Genomic DNA, 16,981 nt, shown 5'->3' with positions numbered 1-16,981 from the left:
CCGTGCTCCGCTCTTCACGTGACTTGCAGCCTTGCGGGAGACGAGGAGGAGATTGAGGAGAAGACGACGACGACGAGGAGGAGGACTCTAACCGAGCTCAGTGGCGCGGCGGCGTCCACAATCCATCCCACCGCTCCACGAAGGTGGTCAACTCCGTTACCGACTCGCCACCACGACCCACACCCTGCTCGGTCTGCCTCTGCCTGCGGGCATCGGTGAGGGTGCGCCGGTACAGCGACCAGGCAAGCTTTGGGGGTCCGCGTGCGACCAGGCCGAGGTAATTTGCATTCTCAAGTAAACAAAGCGGGCGCTTCAGGGTTGATACACGCAGACATAGACACGTCTAGGCTTGTACACGCACACACACGGACAGACAAAGATCCTCCTCCAGTCTTTAACATAATTTGAGCAAGTGCTGTTCGCGAGAACCTATTAAGGCCGTACATAAACAAAACACAAACACGCGAATACACATTGACACACAGCACACGGATGCAAATACACGTTGACACATAATTTAGACAAGTACGTAGACACAACACAGACACACGCACTCGTACTGTACTCGAGTTGTGAGTTCCATGTCGACCCCGACCTCAGGTTTGGCCTCCACCGTCGCCGACGCCGCGATGTCGAGTTCGGAGAGCGACAGCGACTCGAGCGGGTGGACTCTGCTGAGCCGCGAGGTGAGGGACCCTCGTGGGGTGGAGACCCGCGTGTTGTGGACGAGGAAGCACGTTGGTGTGAGGGGATCAGAGGGGTTTAGGGCACCCGTGCGGCAAAGGGGTGAGGGGATTCGCGATGACATCCGTGGTTTTGAGGGGATTTTTGTGATGGGGGGGGGGGTGCGCATGGTGCGGGGTGAGGGAACCCGCAGCGTGATGGTGGTGAGGGGACCCGTGTGGGGTTTGGTGATGTGACCGGTGTGGTGAGGGGACCCGTGGGGTGAGGATCCCTGTAGAGGTGAGGGGACCTGGGCCCTCGTCTCCGCGTTAGCACACCCACCCCCCTACCCCACCCGCTGGCCCCGGTTGCGCGTTGGCACGGCCTCCTTACGCAATGGCCCGATTTACACAACAGAGCTGGTGCCGCGCGGGGCTTGTGTTTACTCACGGGGGGGGACGAGCGGGCCAGAGAGGCAGAGACGCCGACCCGTGCTCTCCCGCGTGGCCACGGCGTGCAGGGCCTGGACGAGGAGTGCGTGGGCGCTAAGCAGAGATGTCGACTCGGACACTCGGACTCCGAGGAGGATGGAGCTGAGACGGTGCCGGCCCGCGTCGCGCGGAGCCAAGGCAACGGTGGGCAAAGCGGCACGGACGACACGGGTAGCGCGACAACTCTCCCCCTCCTGCCCCGTAAGGTTAAGGGCTACGAGTTAAGGCACGGGATGGGGAATCTACGGCCCATTTGCCAAAAGTGGTCTGCGACTTCATCTTACCGTGGCCTGCAGCCACATGAGATCGTCCTCTTTGAAAATGCCTGGAATCCATAAGCATTTTAGCCGTACTCATTGTGTACTGGAGGGGAATATTTTTTTTATGTGGCAACAATAGTGTTTCTCATTTTAGCACGCTCAAGTCACTGCTGTCACTTCAAGGGCCTCTTTCACTGAAAGAAGTGGCCGAGAAGTGTGTGTTAATGTGTGCCCCCCCCGCCAAAAGGCATTTTAGAGTTGTATTTGGTTATTGTTCAGCTAAACCTTCCCATGTCTGGCTTTGGGGGTTAACCGCTAAGGGTTAGGTACATGACTATATATTCCTTGTTTAAAATACATTATTGGACTCATGATAACAGTATAGAATTGTGCATCTAAGAATCAGATATGTATGGTTTATTAATGTGACATGAAAATAATATGGATGGTTTATTAATGTGATATTAAAATAATATGCTACATTTAGGCAAATGCAGTGAATAAAATCGTCATAAGAATAAGACGAAACATCTGTCAATCAATTCGTGACTGAATCGTGATAATCTAATCGCTGGGTGGGTGGTAGATTGTTAGAATGTTCAGAGCTATGATTATAAGGGTCAGGGTTATTGGGGTTAGGGGCCGTCCATAAATGACGTCACGCACCTGGGGGGGGGTCAGACATTTGTGACGATGTGTGACGAGGGGGGGGGGGTGAGAAATGTGACGTCACATCAAAATGCGCAACTTTAAACAAATATAGATAACACGTTCTACTTAATTAAATAGACTTTTTAATAAATGTTTTCTCCTAAAACATCAGAGTGCAGCGCCACATTAAATACGCACTACAACGACAATAGTTTAAAGCGATTTGGAGCATGTTTTATTTGGGGGGGGGGGGGGTGGTACAGAGCTTTGTGACGTCATATTTGAGGGGGGATCTGACTTTTTGTGACGCCGTGTGACGAGGGGGGGGGGGGGTCAAAAATAGTCAAAAATCGCGTGACGTCATTTATGGACGGCCCCTTACCAGAGTTGGTGGTTGAAGGTTAGAGTAATGTGGGTATAATGATAACTTGTAGGAGTAAACTGTTAAACGTTATACGTGTTATGGCTCAGGTTGGGAGTTGTAACAGCATGATTGTGTTTGGTGTGTATAATGTTAGGGTTATTATTAGTGTTTATACTTGTGGTCTATGTTAGGATTTTTATTAATGTATTATGAAGATGACGAGAATGTAAGTGGCTACGATTAATGTTAGGTTTGGTCATGTAATGTAACGGTTATTGAGGGCAGAGTTACAGTTGCTCAGGTCATCATCATCATCATTTATTATTTATGTTGCCGCGCGTGACACGCGTGTGGCAGGTTTCGAAGTGCTAAAAGGGATTTGACATTGAAACCCCACACGTGGGTAACAGAAGAAATACGCACAGAAAGATGAACATCAATAACTTAGACTACGTAACCGATGGTATTTCACTCAAGACAGTGGTGCCACTGTTACGACTGCACACCACAGTTGTAACAATTGTGTCTCATGGCGTTTTGCTGTGTGGAGTTTGCGCGTTCCCCCCTCATTCTGCGTAGGTTTGCTCCGGATTCCTCAGGGTTGTGGTTTTGTAGGTTCATGCGCAGCTGTCCCTCTGCTGCGGCCGCCCTCCACACTCGGAGTGATCGAGGAGTTTTTGTCTCGCAGGGTTCCTGGAAGGGAAACTCCGGGAGGCGTTGGAGGCCGGGGGCGAGGGCTGCGAGAGGGTGGGGGAAACCGGACTCCCTGACGAGGCCACGTGCATGGTGAGTAGCAGCAGCAGCAGCAGCGGCGGTGGTGGTGGTGGGGAAATGGGTAGGGAATCCGAGCAGAGGCTGTCACTGAGGATTCCCAATCCAATCGCTCAGAGCGGGTTTATACAAAACGTAAGAGGTCGCTCACCCAAGCTGGCACGAGCTGGCTGGGCACTGCCACCTTTGCCTTGATCGAGCAAGAAGACTGTGGCCTGTGCATGCTAGATTGGGGCTTCACAGATGTGGCTTGTGGGCATCCATACAGTGGCATCATCAGTCCACTGCTGGATGATGGCCTCCCCATGTAATGTTTAGTGTTGGGGCTTATTTGACCATACTTGGTTAAGTATGGCTTGGTGAGAGGGCCAGAATGGGTTCAGATATAGCATACCCTTGCCTGTGACCAGCACGTGTGGCCCAAACGCACAAACAGCTCTCCACGTAGAAGCTCATTGTGCTTTGTCACCGGGGATCATGGGTAATGTTTACTGTAAATTCCGGCTCGCCATGATTAAAATGGTTTGCGCAGAGAATACATAGTAGATTACATGAGCAGCCTCCTGAAAAAGTTCCTTGAGACTCAACGAAGTTTCCATTGGTAAATCAAGAATGTTGTTTGATTTTTATTATTATTATTATGACATGCGTTTGAAATAGCATCGAGTTCTTCGGTGTTTACCATAAGCTTTTTGTGTTCAGTTGTTGTCCTTCCCCCGCACCTCTGATTCGAATGGTTGGCTACGTATGGTGCGAAAGACGTTCAACTTACATACTTCCACACATATATAAACGTAAACGGTTTGGACAGCGGCGTTTGACACATTGCATTCATGTCATGGCGGTGAACAAAAACAGGTGGAGCGGCCACCCGGGCCTGAAGAGGTGAAGGAAGATGTGAATGCGGACGTGGGAGATGAGGATAAGGAGGAGGTGAGAGATGAGGAAGATGAGATGAACAAGACGAACGAGAAGCTGGGCAAGGCAAGTGAGCCAATGGGTGAGGAGGTTGAGAGAGTGGACGAAAATGTGGGCAACGTGACCGAAAAGGTGAAGTTGGGCGAGGAGCTGAGTGTGGAAGTGAGCGAGAAGATGATGGAGGAAGAGGAGGTGAGCGAGGTGGTGAGTGAGGTATTGAGCGGGAGCATGAGCAAGAAGATGAACAAGGAGGTGAAAGAGGAGGGGAGCGAGAACATGGGCAAGGAGGTGAAAGAGGAGGGGAGCGAGAACATGGGCAAGGAGGTGAGGGGGGAGATCAGCAAGGCAGTTAGCGAGAAGGTGAGAGGGGAGGTGAGTGAGGAGTTGAGTGGGGACGTGCAGGCGAAGGTGATTGAGGTGAGCGAAAAGATGGAGGAAGTGAAAATGGAGCGAAGCGAGGTGGTAATGGAAGAGGTGAGAGGGGAGGTGTGCAAGGACATGATGGAGGAGATGGGTGAGGAGATGATGGAGGTGAGCGAGGAGGTGAGTGGGAGCGATGACTCCGACCTCTTCACGCTGGATCCCTCTGCGCTCGACGAGATTCCGGATCCTTTTGCTCCCTCTGAGGCGTCCGTTGAGATGCCCGACTCTGCGGCAGGCCTGGAGGACCCCCCTCATCTCCCCTCCTCCCACTCTGAGGCATCCGTGGAGCCTGTCACACGGGCGGATGGCGAGGACACCCTCGCGGGGTCTTTGAGCATCGGCGGCCGCTTCCCGTTCCCCCTGGGGCGCGAGCGAGGTTGGTTTAGCTCAGCGGTCGCAACGGAGACCTGTAGCGTCTGATGCACTCATGTGGGAGACATGTGACCAACACAGATGAGACATGTGACCAAGACAGACGAGACATGTGACCAACACAGACGAGACGTGTGACCAAGACAGACGAGACGTGTGACCAATACAGACGAGACGAATGACCAACACAGACGCGCTCACGGCACGTGCGTCCACTCTTGTTTTGGGCTCGCGTTTGTTGTGCGTAATGGGTCACTTCACGATCCAGAGTTGCAGAAATTCGAAAATCGTTCCACCTGCGCTATCTGCTATGCTGTTGCAATGAGGGCGGTGATTCCGCCACTATAATGAGGATAACGAGATTTGATGGAGCCGAGCGATGATGGTTCCGCGTGCGTCTCCTGCAGCCCCGTCGGGCGCCGGCTCCAGCACCGATGAGGAAGACCAGGAGAAGCTCATTCGATGTGATGATGACGAAATCGGGAGTGGCCCGATGGCGCCCAGGCTGCGCCGACGCCTCGCCCGCCGGCAACTCCCCACCGCGCTGGCCGACAGCACCGTGCCTGCAACGGGGGGCACCATGCCTGGCACGGGTGTGCCAGTGACGGTGCTGGTGCCCGCACTCGCGCTGGCGCTCATCGTGGCGCTGGGCCTTGTGATAGCGAGCAACCACGGTGAGCGGCACAATCCCCCACCACCCAGCCCCCAACCACACACTCCCCGATCATCCACACTGGCCAACCCTAGGTGTACTCGGCCTAATATGAGTTTCTGTGGCTTTCAGTCAGTGTCAGGTTACTCGGGAGTGAGGTGAATTCGGCAATATCCTCCTCTCGGTCCACTCAGCCTGAAATGAGCACCGGTCGAGGAGGCCGAGGCTCTTTTTGTTTACAAGTTAACTCAGTGATGCCCTCGCACTGCAGACTGGGTCATGTGACCATCACGGTCATGTGACCATCACGGTCATGTGACCGCCGGCGCCGGGACGTGTAAATATTTGCAGCGCCGGTGCTCGAGCGGACTTGTTGGGTAAGTGGGGCAGGGACCGTGTGTGCAGACGGCATTGCTATTAATACCGTGGGGGTCACCCCCCCAACCACCTTCCTCTCCCCCCCCCCCACCCATCACCGCATGTGTTAATGGCGACACGTGGCCGTCTGGTCCCCCCAAACACCAGCTGCCGGGGATCAACATCAAGGGCAAAACCTATGGCCCATTCGCCCCTGGCCGTAGTAGTAACAGTCGCCCACTAATAGAACAACGTGTCCCATGTGCTCTGAGTAAGCGCCGCCAGGTTTCCGCTTTTTTATAAATTTTATGGGAGTTTTTGTTTGTGCAGTCATTGGTAACCGGGCATTGATACACTTGAGAACCTGGTTAAATCACAACTCTGTCTGAGTCTCTACGTGAGTCTGTGGGTCTCTATGTGAGACCATGGGTGACTGGCCTGAGACTATCATCTCGCAACACTTGAGAACCCGGGTTAGCCACGGGTGGCTGAAACCCGGATTTGAACCCAGGATCTCAGCGGTGCCGGCTTGGTTCCCCGACATGGCCATTGTGAGCCCCCTGCATGTGTGGCCGTGCGTGAGCAGTGGCGAGCGAGAGGCAGGGGGCGTTGGTGCAGCAGAACGAGCGTCTCAGGGCAACCGAGCGCCAGCTGCAGGTGACGGTCAACTCACACGCGCACACTCACACATGTACACACATAATAGAGGTTTTTTGGGTTAGATCATGTAAATATATAAATGTGTCGTTAAACCCGCCACCACCCGACACAGTCAACTAGTAAGAGTTGTCAAGTAAACAAAACATGCCAATTCGTCACTAGTACAGCACACCGGTTTGTTGGAGACACATTTATATATTTACGCGATCTAACCCAAATTACCTCTTATGGATGATATTGGTCGCGAAAGCCTACGTGTAAAACTGACATGTACACACACACACGTTTAGAAACATATATACACGTATACTCACACAGGTGTGTTGAACTTCTTTCACACCGTATGTAGCCAACCGTGCTAATTGGAGGTGCAGGTATAAACATGTGCATGTATATACACACATGCACATGTTTATACATCTAAAGATCCCCCATATAGCCTTTTAACAGACTATTGAGGCAAGTGCTGTTCGCGAGCACCATTGAAGGCCGACATGGCACACGAAGGGTTAGGTGGGCAGTACCACGCCCACACACATACACATTAATACTTACGCACGCACACATGTGCACACGTAGACATGTAGCCGTGTTTACATATTGTCTCCCACACACGGACACGAACACACTCACAAGGTCACACAAGTGTGTACGCTCACACCTCGTTCTGCGGCGAGAAGGGATGGGAACGGCACCTTGTGTCCATGTGGGTGGGCGCTGATGACGTTGAGTGGTCTCGACGTGGAGCTGGCTGAGAGCCCCGGTTGACAGACCTGGCCCTACCACATGCCAGAACTCACGGTGAATGTGCGTGCGTGTGCGTGCGTATGTGTGCGTGTGTGTGTCCCCGTCTGCAGGCCGAGGCGACCGCCATGGCCGGGCGTTGGGAGGCAGAGCGTGGGTCCCTGTCCCAGGAGAACGCCGCGTTGCGAGCGGCGCTGATCCAGCTACGCCAGGAGGTCGGGCGATCCACTGCGGCGGTGAAGCAGGAGGCCCCCGGGACCACCACGGTGAAGCAGGAGGCCCCCGGGGCCGTCACCGCACAGGGACAGGAAGTCGCACGGGCGGCGGCGCGGGAGCTGGCGGCCGAGGGCCGCCGGCTGCAGGCCGAGGTTCGCCGGCTCCACCGGGAGCTGCGGGAGGAGCGTGCGGCCTCCGCGACCACCCGCGGAGAGCGCGACGCGGCGGCCGTGGCGCTGGAGGCCGAGCGGCAGCGCTCGCACCTTTGGGAGCGGCTCTACGTGGAGGCGCGCGACGCGGCCGCCGAGCACGGGAAAAGGAAGAAGGAGGTACAGGAGGTGCGAGGGCCAGACCCCCGCCACCGGCCCTACGAGGACGCCAAGAACTCGACGAGGAAGCGCGGAGAGCGTGGGGCCGGGCAGGCGGAGTCCGACGCAAGCCGGGGCCGCGGCTGGGGAGGCCACGCGACCTCGGGGGCCGGGAGCGAGGCGAGCGCCGAGGCGCGGCAAGGGGACGGCCGGCGGGGGCAGGGGCAAGGTCAGGGGCAGGGCAGCAGGCGGAGAGGGGAAGAGCGGCTGAAGATGAAGGGGAGGGACTGGCGGGGCCCCGAGGAGTACGGGGCCCAGAGGGCGCTTCCCACACGGGGGCAGGGCCACAACACGAAGCACAACGAGCAGCACAACCGGTGTCACGAGCAGCACAAGCAGCAGAGCTACAGGGCGTGGCACGGGAAGTCACGGCGCCACTGCGACCTGCACGTGGCCGAAGTGGAGATAGAGCTCGGGCCCCTGCCCTTTGGCCCTAAGTACTGACCCTGCATCTCGGACAATTGCCCCAGACCTCCCCATGCCTCTCCCTGCCTCCTCTTGTTTGATGTGCTTCTCATAGTTTCCTTCAACCATATCCTGTTTCCCTGCCTTTCCTTGTCTTCCCTGGCCTTTCAATGTCTTCCTCTGTATTCTATAGTCTCTGTTTCTCCCTGTATGCCCTCTAATCTCCCCCTCTCCTGATCTCCATAATTTGTTTGTTGTTATTGAGAAGTCCGCTTGCTTCACAATGCACAGTTGGGATCTATTGCGACACACAATATAGTTTAACCCCCGTCTTAATTGATAATCTCATGGCCACAATAGGGCTAAGGGGCACGATTTAGGTTACAGGTCAGAGTGTTAGTTGGAGTTTATAGATTTGTATAGAGTTAAGGACTGGGTCTGTTATAGGATTAGGGCATATTGTATAGCTTAGGTCAGTGGATAGGGACTGTGTTGGGTTCAGAAGATATGGTTATGAGCTAAGGGTTTTGTTTGGGCGAAGGCTTAATGGAGGTTAGGGGTTTGGCCTGTGTTGGGGTTAGCCGTTCGAGTGCAAGTTAGAGTCAGTGCTAGTTCTTATCTCGTGCTGAACATGAGCACGTGTGGCATGGTGGCCCAAATTAATTGGTGTGAGCCGAGGGTGTGTGAGAGTGAGTGTAACTGGGTGTGTATGAGTTTGTGAGTGAATTTTTAAAATTTGTGAATGGAGCTGTGATTAGTCAAATTGGAAGAATGCCCTTGTGGGGTCCCCCTTTTTAAGAAGAGGGACCACACTAATTGTAGCAACTACCAGGGCATCTCCCTCCTCAGTGTGCCGGGAAAGTTCCTGGCAAGGATTATTCAGCATCGCCTTGCCAGGCACACTAAGGAAAGGCTTGCAGAGCCCCAATATGGTTTCAGAAAGGGGTGGTCCTGCACTGATCCCACATTCTCTGTCCGTCTGCTACAGGAGAGGTGTAGGGAAATTCAACAGGACCTACATCACTGCTTTATTGACCTGGTCAAGCCCAATGATACCATCAATAGGCCAGGGCTTTGGGTTATGTTATTCTTCATGCTATAAGGATCCTTGGCTCTCTAATCACAATCATTAAGGATTACCATGGTGGTGGACAGGCCTGGGTAAAGCTGCCTGGCCAGGAGTCGGAGCCAATCCCTGTTCGTATAACCAGGTCAGAATCATAATATTTAGATTGGAGGAATCCAATGAGATATAAGCTATTTTTCACAGATGTCCAGTATGTCACCTTTGGATGCAACAAATATGTCCTCAGGCTCCTACATTATCTGACATGTTTTTAACCGTGGAATTTGTGAAGATTTACATGGCTGTTTCAGTGGAATTTTATTTCTGATACAGATACAATTGGAGGAAGATCGATGCGATGGTCAAGGGACGGCTTCTCATTGGTCACCCATATTATGCATGCTGATGATCTGGTAATTGCTGCTCACTCTGAGGAGTTGGAGACTGCTGCTGAACCTGGAGCTTTCCACTAAGAGGTGTGGGGTCTTACCATCAGCCCCACAAAATGATGGGGGTAGTTCTCATAAGAACGGAGGAGTTCCTATACCTGGGTAGTGTGCTTATGACTAGCCAGAGTTAGGTATCAGAGGTTTCCAAATCAGTCGAGTGGCATCTTTTCATCAGCTGCCTAAGGCCACGTGGAAGCTGCTTAGCCAGTCACTTAATATTAAGCTCTGGGTCTTCTCAACCACATTTAAAGGAACATTTGTGCCAGTTCGAAATATTCAGGCTGGCCTGCCTGTGATCCATCCTAGGTTGAACCAGACTGGATTGTTTGAGCTCGCATCCTTGAAAGATCTGGACATAGTCCCATCACTGAGCTCCTCTGGCAGGTAAGGCTGTGTTGGCTGGGTCATGTAGCCTCCATGCCCTGCCACTACACAGCCTAGAGAAGAGATTGGATCATGTGGTACAAGAGGATGTGGAGCTGAGTGGACTTGCTGATGACTGGTACCAGCGGTGTCAAGATCGGCCTCTGGAGGAGGCAGATGAAGGCCGCTACTGGGCAGTTGGAGGCAGCCGCCCTCCAACAATAATGGAGGGTAGAGGAGCAACGCTCACAACCGTGAGTGCGGCATCAGGCGGCTAAAACGCAGAAATTTGATAGAGTGGGGAGCACAGCTAATGCAACTGTTTAGTCATCTCAATTAACCCATAACATCTGGGCCTGTCCCGTTACCTGCTAGCAGGGAGTCTTCAACATCACGTAGTCTCACAGTGCACCTCACCTGGCACAAGCGATGGGTGGTGATGTCACTGCCACTTAATGGCGAAGTGAGACTGTTGTTGCTTGGTTAGTGTGCGATCAGATACAGACTAACCCCACCCCCCCATTAGAGCCCACTCGGTAAATACTTAGGCCCCATCACGGCTCTGCTCTGGCTCGGCCTCTTATACTCGGGCTCAGGTTTGAGCCGCTTGACTCAGGCTCAGCTCACGGAAATCTTGACTGTAGCTGGGACCATGGCTCACAGAGCCGACTCCCGTTAATTGCATGGCTTTAAGCTGGCTCACTTGAGCCAGAGCCGAGCCAGAGCCAAACCGTGACTGAATACGGACCACAGCGAGGGCATTTTATTTTAGGTTTTAAGACACTTTATACCCTTGTAAGAGGACATGTAGCGTTTCGCCCTTCCCGACTCATTTATTATGGCTGTGCTGCTATCTCTATGCTGTGTAAGAATTATAGCGTGCTATATAAACAAAGTGTATAATATATCCTGCGCAATGTGTCTGTGTCAGCTTTATTGACAATAACTCGGCAGGCACAGTGCCATGGGTCCATGCGGCCTGGGTTCCACCCCCTGGGTTCATATGGAGAGCATACAGATTCTGTGGTGTTTGTATCTCCCCCTTTCCTGCACGAGTTTCCTCTGGGTTATCTTATTTCCTCCTTCAGCTTAAAAAAACCGTACAGGTTCCCCCTCGCTTTGTGCAAGTTCGGTTTGTGCAATTTGGCGTATATGCGGCTAACCTATTTCTATTCAACATTTGCAATATGTGGTTGAAATTCACTCCTATGTGGCTATCCGGTCGGACTTGGGACAACATTTTGTACTGTGAACCGTACTCGGCAGGCAGCTGTCTCGTGCGGTTTTGCTTTGTTTGCCCTTTTCTTTGGACTGCATCTACTAGCGCATAAAGCGAGGGGCACCTGTACTCTGCAACCGATCTACGGCGTGGCTAAGTGGAACGAGCCCAATGTGGATCGGGAGGCGCCAGGTTCTTCTACCGTAGAAACCGAAGTTTGGCCACTGAGCGATGCAACTGGTTTTGGGCAAACTGCCCCAGTGCAGAGACGCGACCTGCAAATTACGCAATTGGGATCACACAGAGCAGCAACATCGTCCCCTGCTGTTAAAAAAGTTGCAGCACCGTCCTTAAACAGATTCTCCAGACTCGGTGAGGCTTTCCTGGGTAAACAACCGGAAAAATAATGTGGGCCTGGGTGAGTTTCCACGGCACAGAGCCAGATAGGCCTCGGCAAGGTAAGGTAATTTACCTTTTTTACCGGGTAAAGGGTAAAGGTGTCGACATGCCAAGGGGTAAGGTAAAGGGTAGGGTAAAGCTAGCTCGGAAGAATTACCCGGTAGGGTAAAGGTAGCGCGAAATATTACCCGGTAAATACAGTACCTTGTTTACCGCTAAAAGCTCCGTGGCACAGTCCGTGCCCGTGGCCTCCATTTTAAATTACGATCATTGATGTCGGACCAGATGGAGACAGACCACGTTCTTGAGGTAGAGGATGAGGTCAAGGATACCAGCAACGACATTTTTGGGGTCGCTGCGAACAGCAATCGAAAGAGGCAGCGGCATGCGTTCCCGTGGGAGCACACGCACGATTGTATGGAGGGTGATCCCCATGTACAACAAGGAAAGCGGCAGTGCGTGCACTGATGCAAGTGGTTTTCCTCCCACACGAACGCGTCGGGGTGGAAAGCCCACCTCAAGAAGCACAACGTGCTCGCCCCAGGCAGCGAGGTCGGGACGTCGGCGTTGGCGAGCCGCCTAATACAGCAAACACTGAGCCGGCCAGCAATCCCGGATCGCCTGGTAAAGTTTGAGAACACGGTGGTTGATTTTGTTATCCAAGGTGCAATCTCTTTGCGAGCCGCCGGCAGCGACAAGTTCAAGACCTTGGTCCACACATTGACGCAGGGATACGAGGGCCTGTCGACCCGCACCATCATTCGCAGGATTGTCGAGCATCACGCCATCATGCTGCCCATCGTCGGGGCGTTCTTCTCCAACCTGGACGTCGCCATCTCGCTCACCATCGACGGTTGGTCGAACCGCAACCTGAAGGGATTTTGGATGGTCACGGTGCACTGGATCGACACCAAATCTGGTGCGTCGAAATCCATGCTGCTAACGATCCTCGGATGTGCAGTCCGGAAGGGGTGTCAACAAGCGCATTGGCACCACTCTGAGCACCTCCTAAGTCTTGGGCGCAATGTCTCGACCAAGCTGCTCACTGTCACCAGCGATAATGGCTCCGATGCGATCAGTGCTGTCAAGACGTTCGCCCTGGTCAACGCGGATGCGTTGACGCCAATCTGGACGGATCATTCCGTCCAGATCGGCGTCGTCCAAGTTCTCAAACTGATCAAGTCGACCAATGCCGAACTGCGCGAGGCGCTCGTCAATATCAGGCGCAGCAGGGTCGTCCGGTAGTCGTACCGCCACGAGGCCGAGATCGCCAAGCTCGCCAGCGAGGAGCCGACGCACCAGGACTCGCCGACCAGGTGGAATTCGACGTTTGACATAGGCGACGACGCCATCAAGAAGCGTGTCCCATTGGACATTATCATGGCGCGCTTCCAGGACGTGATCGGCGTCGGTACTTTCTCTGACGTGCAGAGGGCACGCATCGAGGGCGTGACAGCATTCCTGCGAATGCCACGCCAGGTCATGACCTCGTTGACGGCGGGACCGCAAGTCGACATTGGATCTCGTGTCGGTGACGACGGAGCACCTGATCCGTCATTGCGATCGCGGTGAAGCCGCTCTTAGAGCGATCGATGAGTGTTTGACTGTGACGGGGATGAAGGCCGAGCCGGTGCGGTACCGTGACTTTCTGGTTCAGGAACCCGCCATTGTGGCATCCTACTTGAATCCACAGCTGCCGAAAACGACAGACCAAGACGAGCTGGCTACACTGAAGGCCACGATCCGCTCTGTCCTGCAGCATCGCTACTCGGACGTGCTCGCGATCCCGCCGACGGCAGTCGCTGCCCATATGGAGGAGGGGTCCCTGTTCAGTACCCTGTTCAGTAACAGCAGCAGCTCCATCGACGACGGCGATGAAGTCGATCGGTTTCTGAGCATGGGTGTCACGACCGCCAGCACCTTCATTGACGTAATGCAGTGGTGGTCTCCCCGCAAAGAGCTGCTCCCCGCCCACTACAAGATGGTCTGCGACTACTTGGGAGCGCCGGCGATGTCAACTCCCTGTCAACGCGCGAATAGCGGAGCCGAGCGGGAGTTCACGCGCGTTCGCCAGTCGCTGTCGTCGACCCTCTTCATCCAGTCCATGTGCTTGCGCTCGTGGATCGCGGCCAGCTGCCTGAAGGCTCCGTCTAACTGGGCCGGAGCGGCGCAGGATCTTATTGCCCGTTCGTCCGAGGACGACGGCAATGACGAACTTGATCAGGTTGTTGATGAGATCGTCATCGACCAAGACGACTGGGACGAGGTTATGGAGGACGGTGTCGTCGACAGTCTCAACGCCCGATTCGAGAGTATTCTATCCGAATAAAGTGCTCTACCTAGCATTTACCGTTATAAACCTTTTTCATGTGTAGTACCCCAGTAATTACCCTGTAATCGGGTAATTTGTATGGGGTAAGGGTCAAAGGTAGGGTAAAGGTAGGCTCGTTGCTTTTTACCTTTTGCCTTACTTGCTAAAGGGTAAAAGGTAGGGTAGAGTGATTGTATTGTGATAAGGTAAAAGGTAGGGTAAAGGTAGGCTTGTTGTTTTTACCTTACCTTGCCGAGGCCTAGAGCCAGAGTAGGGCCTCGGAGAACCTGCGCCAAGGAATGGAGCTGCAACACGGCCTTCGAGAGGCCCCAGGACGCAGAATGGGGTGGGGGGGAGCAGTAAGGGCCAGGAGGCATTTCTGAAACCAGGCCAGCAACATGGAGACTGGTTTATTAGCCAGTAAAAATAACAGTGGATAGATGAGACCAGGGAAAAATGGGCTTGGGTTTTAGCAGTGGCAACACCGGGCACATAGCTGCTTCGTCAAAAAGGAAACAACAGCTACTGCTGCACACCTGTACATGTGTACAGTATACATGAACACAAGTATCTCCAACATCCCTCTTGTTGGAGCAAGTGCTGTTAGCGTGCACCTATGAAGGCCGGCACGTTACACGAGGTGGGTGGCAAAACACCACGCCCGGCCACCTTTGTCTCCCCAGTGCTGATGATTTCGTACCCCACTAGGTGCTCTTTTTATGCAAGTCGACCTACGGGGAGGCCCGGGACCGGTTCAGATATTCGCTACTTGCTGGTCGTGAGCGGGAATCGGACTCGGTTCAAAAAGTTCGCTAACCACTGCACGAGCGCATCCCACACACTCAAAGATCCCCCATATACCCGTATTATAATGTTGGGCAAGTGCTGTTAGCGATCACCCATGAAGGCGCGTTCGCAAAAATGCTGTACGCACAAAGGTTCAGGACCACGGACAGCGCAGGTGGATTAACTGCGCTTTTATGCACACTTGTCAAATACAAAGCAATGCTCATTAAGCTGACTAGTAATTACAAAACATGCTATATTCAATCTTGATTTGAAGGTTTCGTGACTGCAGGAATCCATACTCTTTGGTTCGGTCGGTAAAGTCACGTAGGTAGAAAATTAATAGATCACGACGTTTCGATCGCAACACAAGCGACCGTCTTCAGGTGAGAGAGGAAGCTACTGAAACAAGGTCTTATGTAGGCCTGAGATGTGTGCAGCCTCAGGGCAAGAGGGCGGGGCTAGAGATGGCCTCTCTGAGGCTGTGGAAGTGGTTATTGTATTGTAAGAGATTAACGTGTCAATGCACGAGCTTAGTATGCCGCAGCATCGGTGACTGAGCGAGAAGGACATCCAGCCCGTCAATACAAAGACATCCAACCTAATAATGCAACTCAGAGAGTCAGATAAAATCCCAGGAAGGATAGAAACATCAAACATCACAGTAGGTTAAGACTTTACCTGGTTAATCCCGTCCTTCCAATGATTGCTCAATTTGTACCCATCTTATCGGTTAAAGTTGTGTCTGTGTTTATATATCTGGATGGCTTCATGAACAAATCTCTGATGATAGCCAGTGGGTTTGCAGAGTACCTTCGTCTTGGAAAAATCAAGTTCGTGTGTGCCCACAGCGTTAAAACATTGATCCGCAGCGGCAGAGGTATTTGGCCGACGAGACCTTGTTTCAGTAGCTTCCTTTCTCTCTCACGTGAAGACGGTCGCTTGTGTTGCGATCGAAACGTCGTGATCTATTACCGTAATTGTATATCTACGTGACTTTACCGAAAGAATAAAAGAGTATACGATATTCAATACAGTATGAAACAGTTTTATGTGATGTTGCGTTGGAAGTGGTGCAAGCCCAAATAACAAAAAGTCAATACATTCGTCAATAACACCCTAGCCGTAAAAGGAACGTGATATAACCAAGTGACGTTTCGGACAATGGCCCTTGGCGAAAAACAGATGATCAGCCAATGTCCTTCATTTCGCCGTATCTGCACAGTAAACATATGTCTTAGCACATACTCGATTTAGCTACTCGCTATGCATGTGGCGATTCTGGGTCACTTCGAGTTCTGAATCCGTCGTCTGCACACGTGACGTCTGCACACAGTCAATCTCTGTAGGAACAGTAAAACGACACGAACTGTCTGTTCTGAAACCCTCTCGTCGTGGCGAGCGAATCTCGACTGTGCCATGGAGCTCATGAACACGTTGCTGCCATCACACGGCAGGAATAGAATTCGCATAAGGCGTGGATATAAATCACATCCCGGATCACGAAGCGATGCTTGTGGCGAGACCGTAACAATCGGGTTCAATACATGAATTGATGCATCGTTACCCACCTGGTGTTCAGTCGAATTGTAAGTCGTTAGGATTCGATGCACAGATCTATTCACGTTTTGCAGTTCGATCCGGGCTATACGTGTTTTGATACTTGGATTGTGTTTCCCCTGTTCGCCTTTTGTTGTTCTCTGGTCTGAGGCTGGTGAGACGAGGCCACAAGGAGGAAGGCTGTCTCGAGTGTAGGGCTGTTCAGTTTCACAGACAATGCACACACAATTATCGGGGCATTTTCGTTTGCATGTTTTGCCACAAGTACGTGTGGTTATTGCAGACTATCATGCCTTACAAAAGGTTTCTATTTGGTATTTGAACATCCTAACGCCTGCCAGAATGGGTAAACCCTGTTCTCATTTTTCATTGGACCTATTAATCTTGACGTTTTAATCCTCGTATGATTTATTTTTTTAATTGGTTTTATTTTGACACCGGTAAAACCCATTGGACAATCATTACCCATTTTCTATGGGTGCCTGGGTACAGAAAGACACAGAAACAAAACAA

At 52.6% G+C, this 16,981-nt stretch overlaps 1 protein-coding gene across 2 annotated transcripts; it reads left to right on the top strand.

Annotated features, from left to right (window-relative positions):
- The first annotated feature begins 12 nt into the window (after positions 1-12).
- Positions 13-11,105, top strand: LOC116953637 (uncharacterized). 2 transcript variants are annotated; one of them, XM_032974021.2, is made up of 8 exons: positions 13-277; positions 601-686; positions 1,184-1,325; positions 3,118-3,215; positions 4,059-4,917; positions 5,321-5,587; positions 6,509-6,579; positions 7,440-11,105. In XM_032974021.2, the coding sequence occupies exons 2-8, from the start codon at positions 630-632 to the stop codon at positions 8,352-8,354; spliced, it is 2,409 nt and encodes an 802-aa protein (XP_032829912.1). In that variant the 5' UTR covers positions 13-277; positions 601-629; the 3' UTR covers positions 8,355-11,105. The 2 variants fall into 2 exon arrangements, with proteins under 2 accessions (XP_032829912.1, XP_032829913.1); XM_032974022.2 differs by having other exon boundaries at positions 14-277; positions 1,184-1,298.
- Positions 11,106-16,981: the final 5,876 nt, after the last annotated feature.

The sequence above is a fragment of the Petromyzon marinus genome, chromosome 52 (genome assembly GCF_048934315.1).
Source record: "Petromyzon marinus isolate PM22_M1 ecotype Great Lakes invasive population chromosome 52, UKy_Petmar_22M1.pri1.0, whole genome shotgun sequence".
Lineage (NCBI taxonomy): Eukaryota > Metazoa > Chordata > Hyperoartia > Petromyzontiformes > Petromyzontidae > Petromyzon > Petromyzon marinus.
The sequence above is the reverse complement of the archived record's forward strand: the minus strand, read 5'-3'. Positions and strand labels throughout refer to the sequence as shown.

What these genes read in the sequence shown, in the direction of transcription:
- LOC116953637 (XM_032974021.2), top strand. Translation starts at nt 630, where the DNA reads ATGTCGAGTTCGGAGAGCGACAGCGACTCGAGCGGGTGGACTCTGCTG. An exon ending in AAGCGGCACGGACGACACGG is followed by an intron (nt 1,326 to 3,117) that starts GTAGCGCGACAA and finishes TTTGTCTCGCAG; the next exon opens with GGTTCCTGGAAGGGAAACTC. An exon ending in CTGACGAGGCCACGTGCATG is followed by an intron (nt 3,216 to 4,058) that starts GTGAGTAGCAGC and finishes GAACAAAAACAG; the next exon opens with GTGGAGCGGCCACCCGGGCC.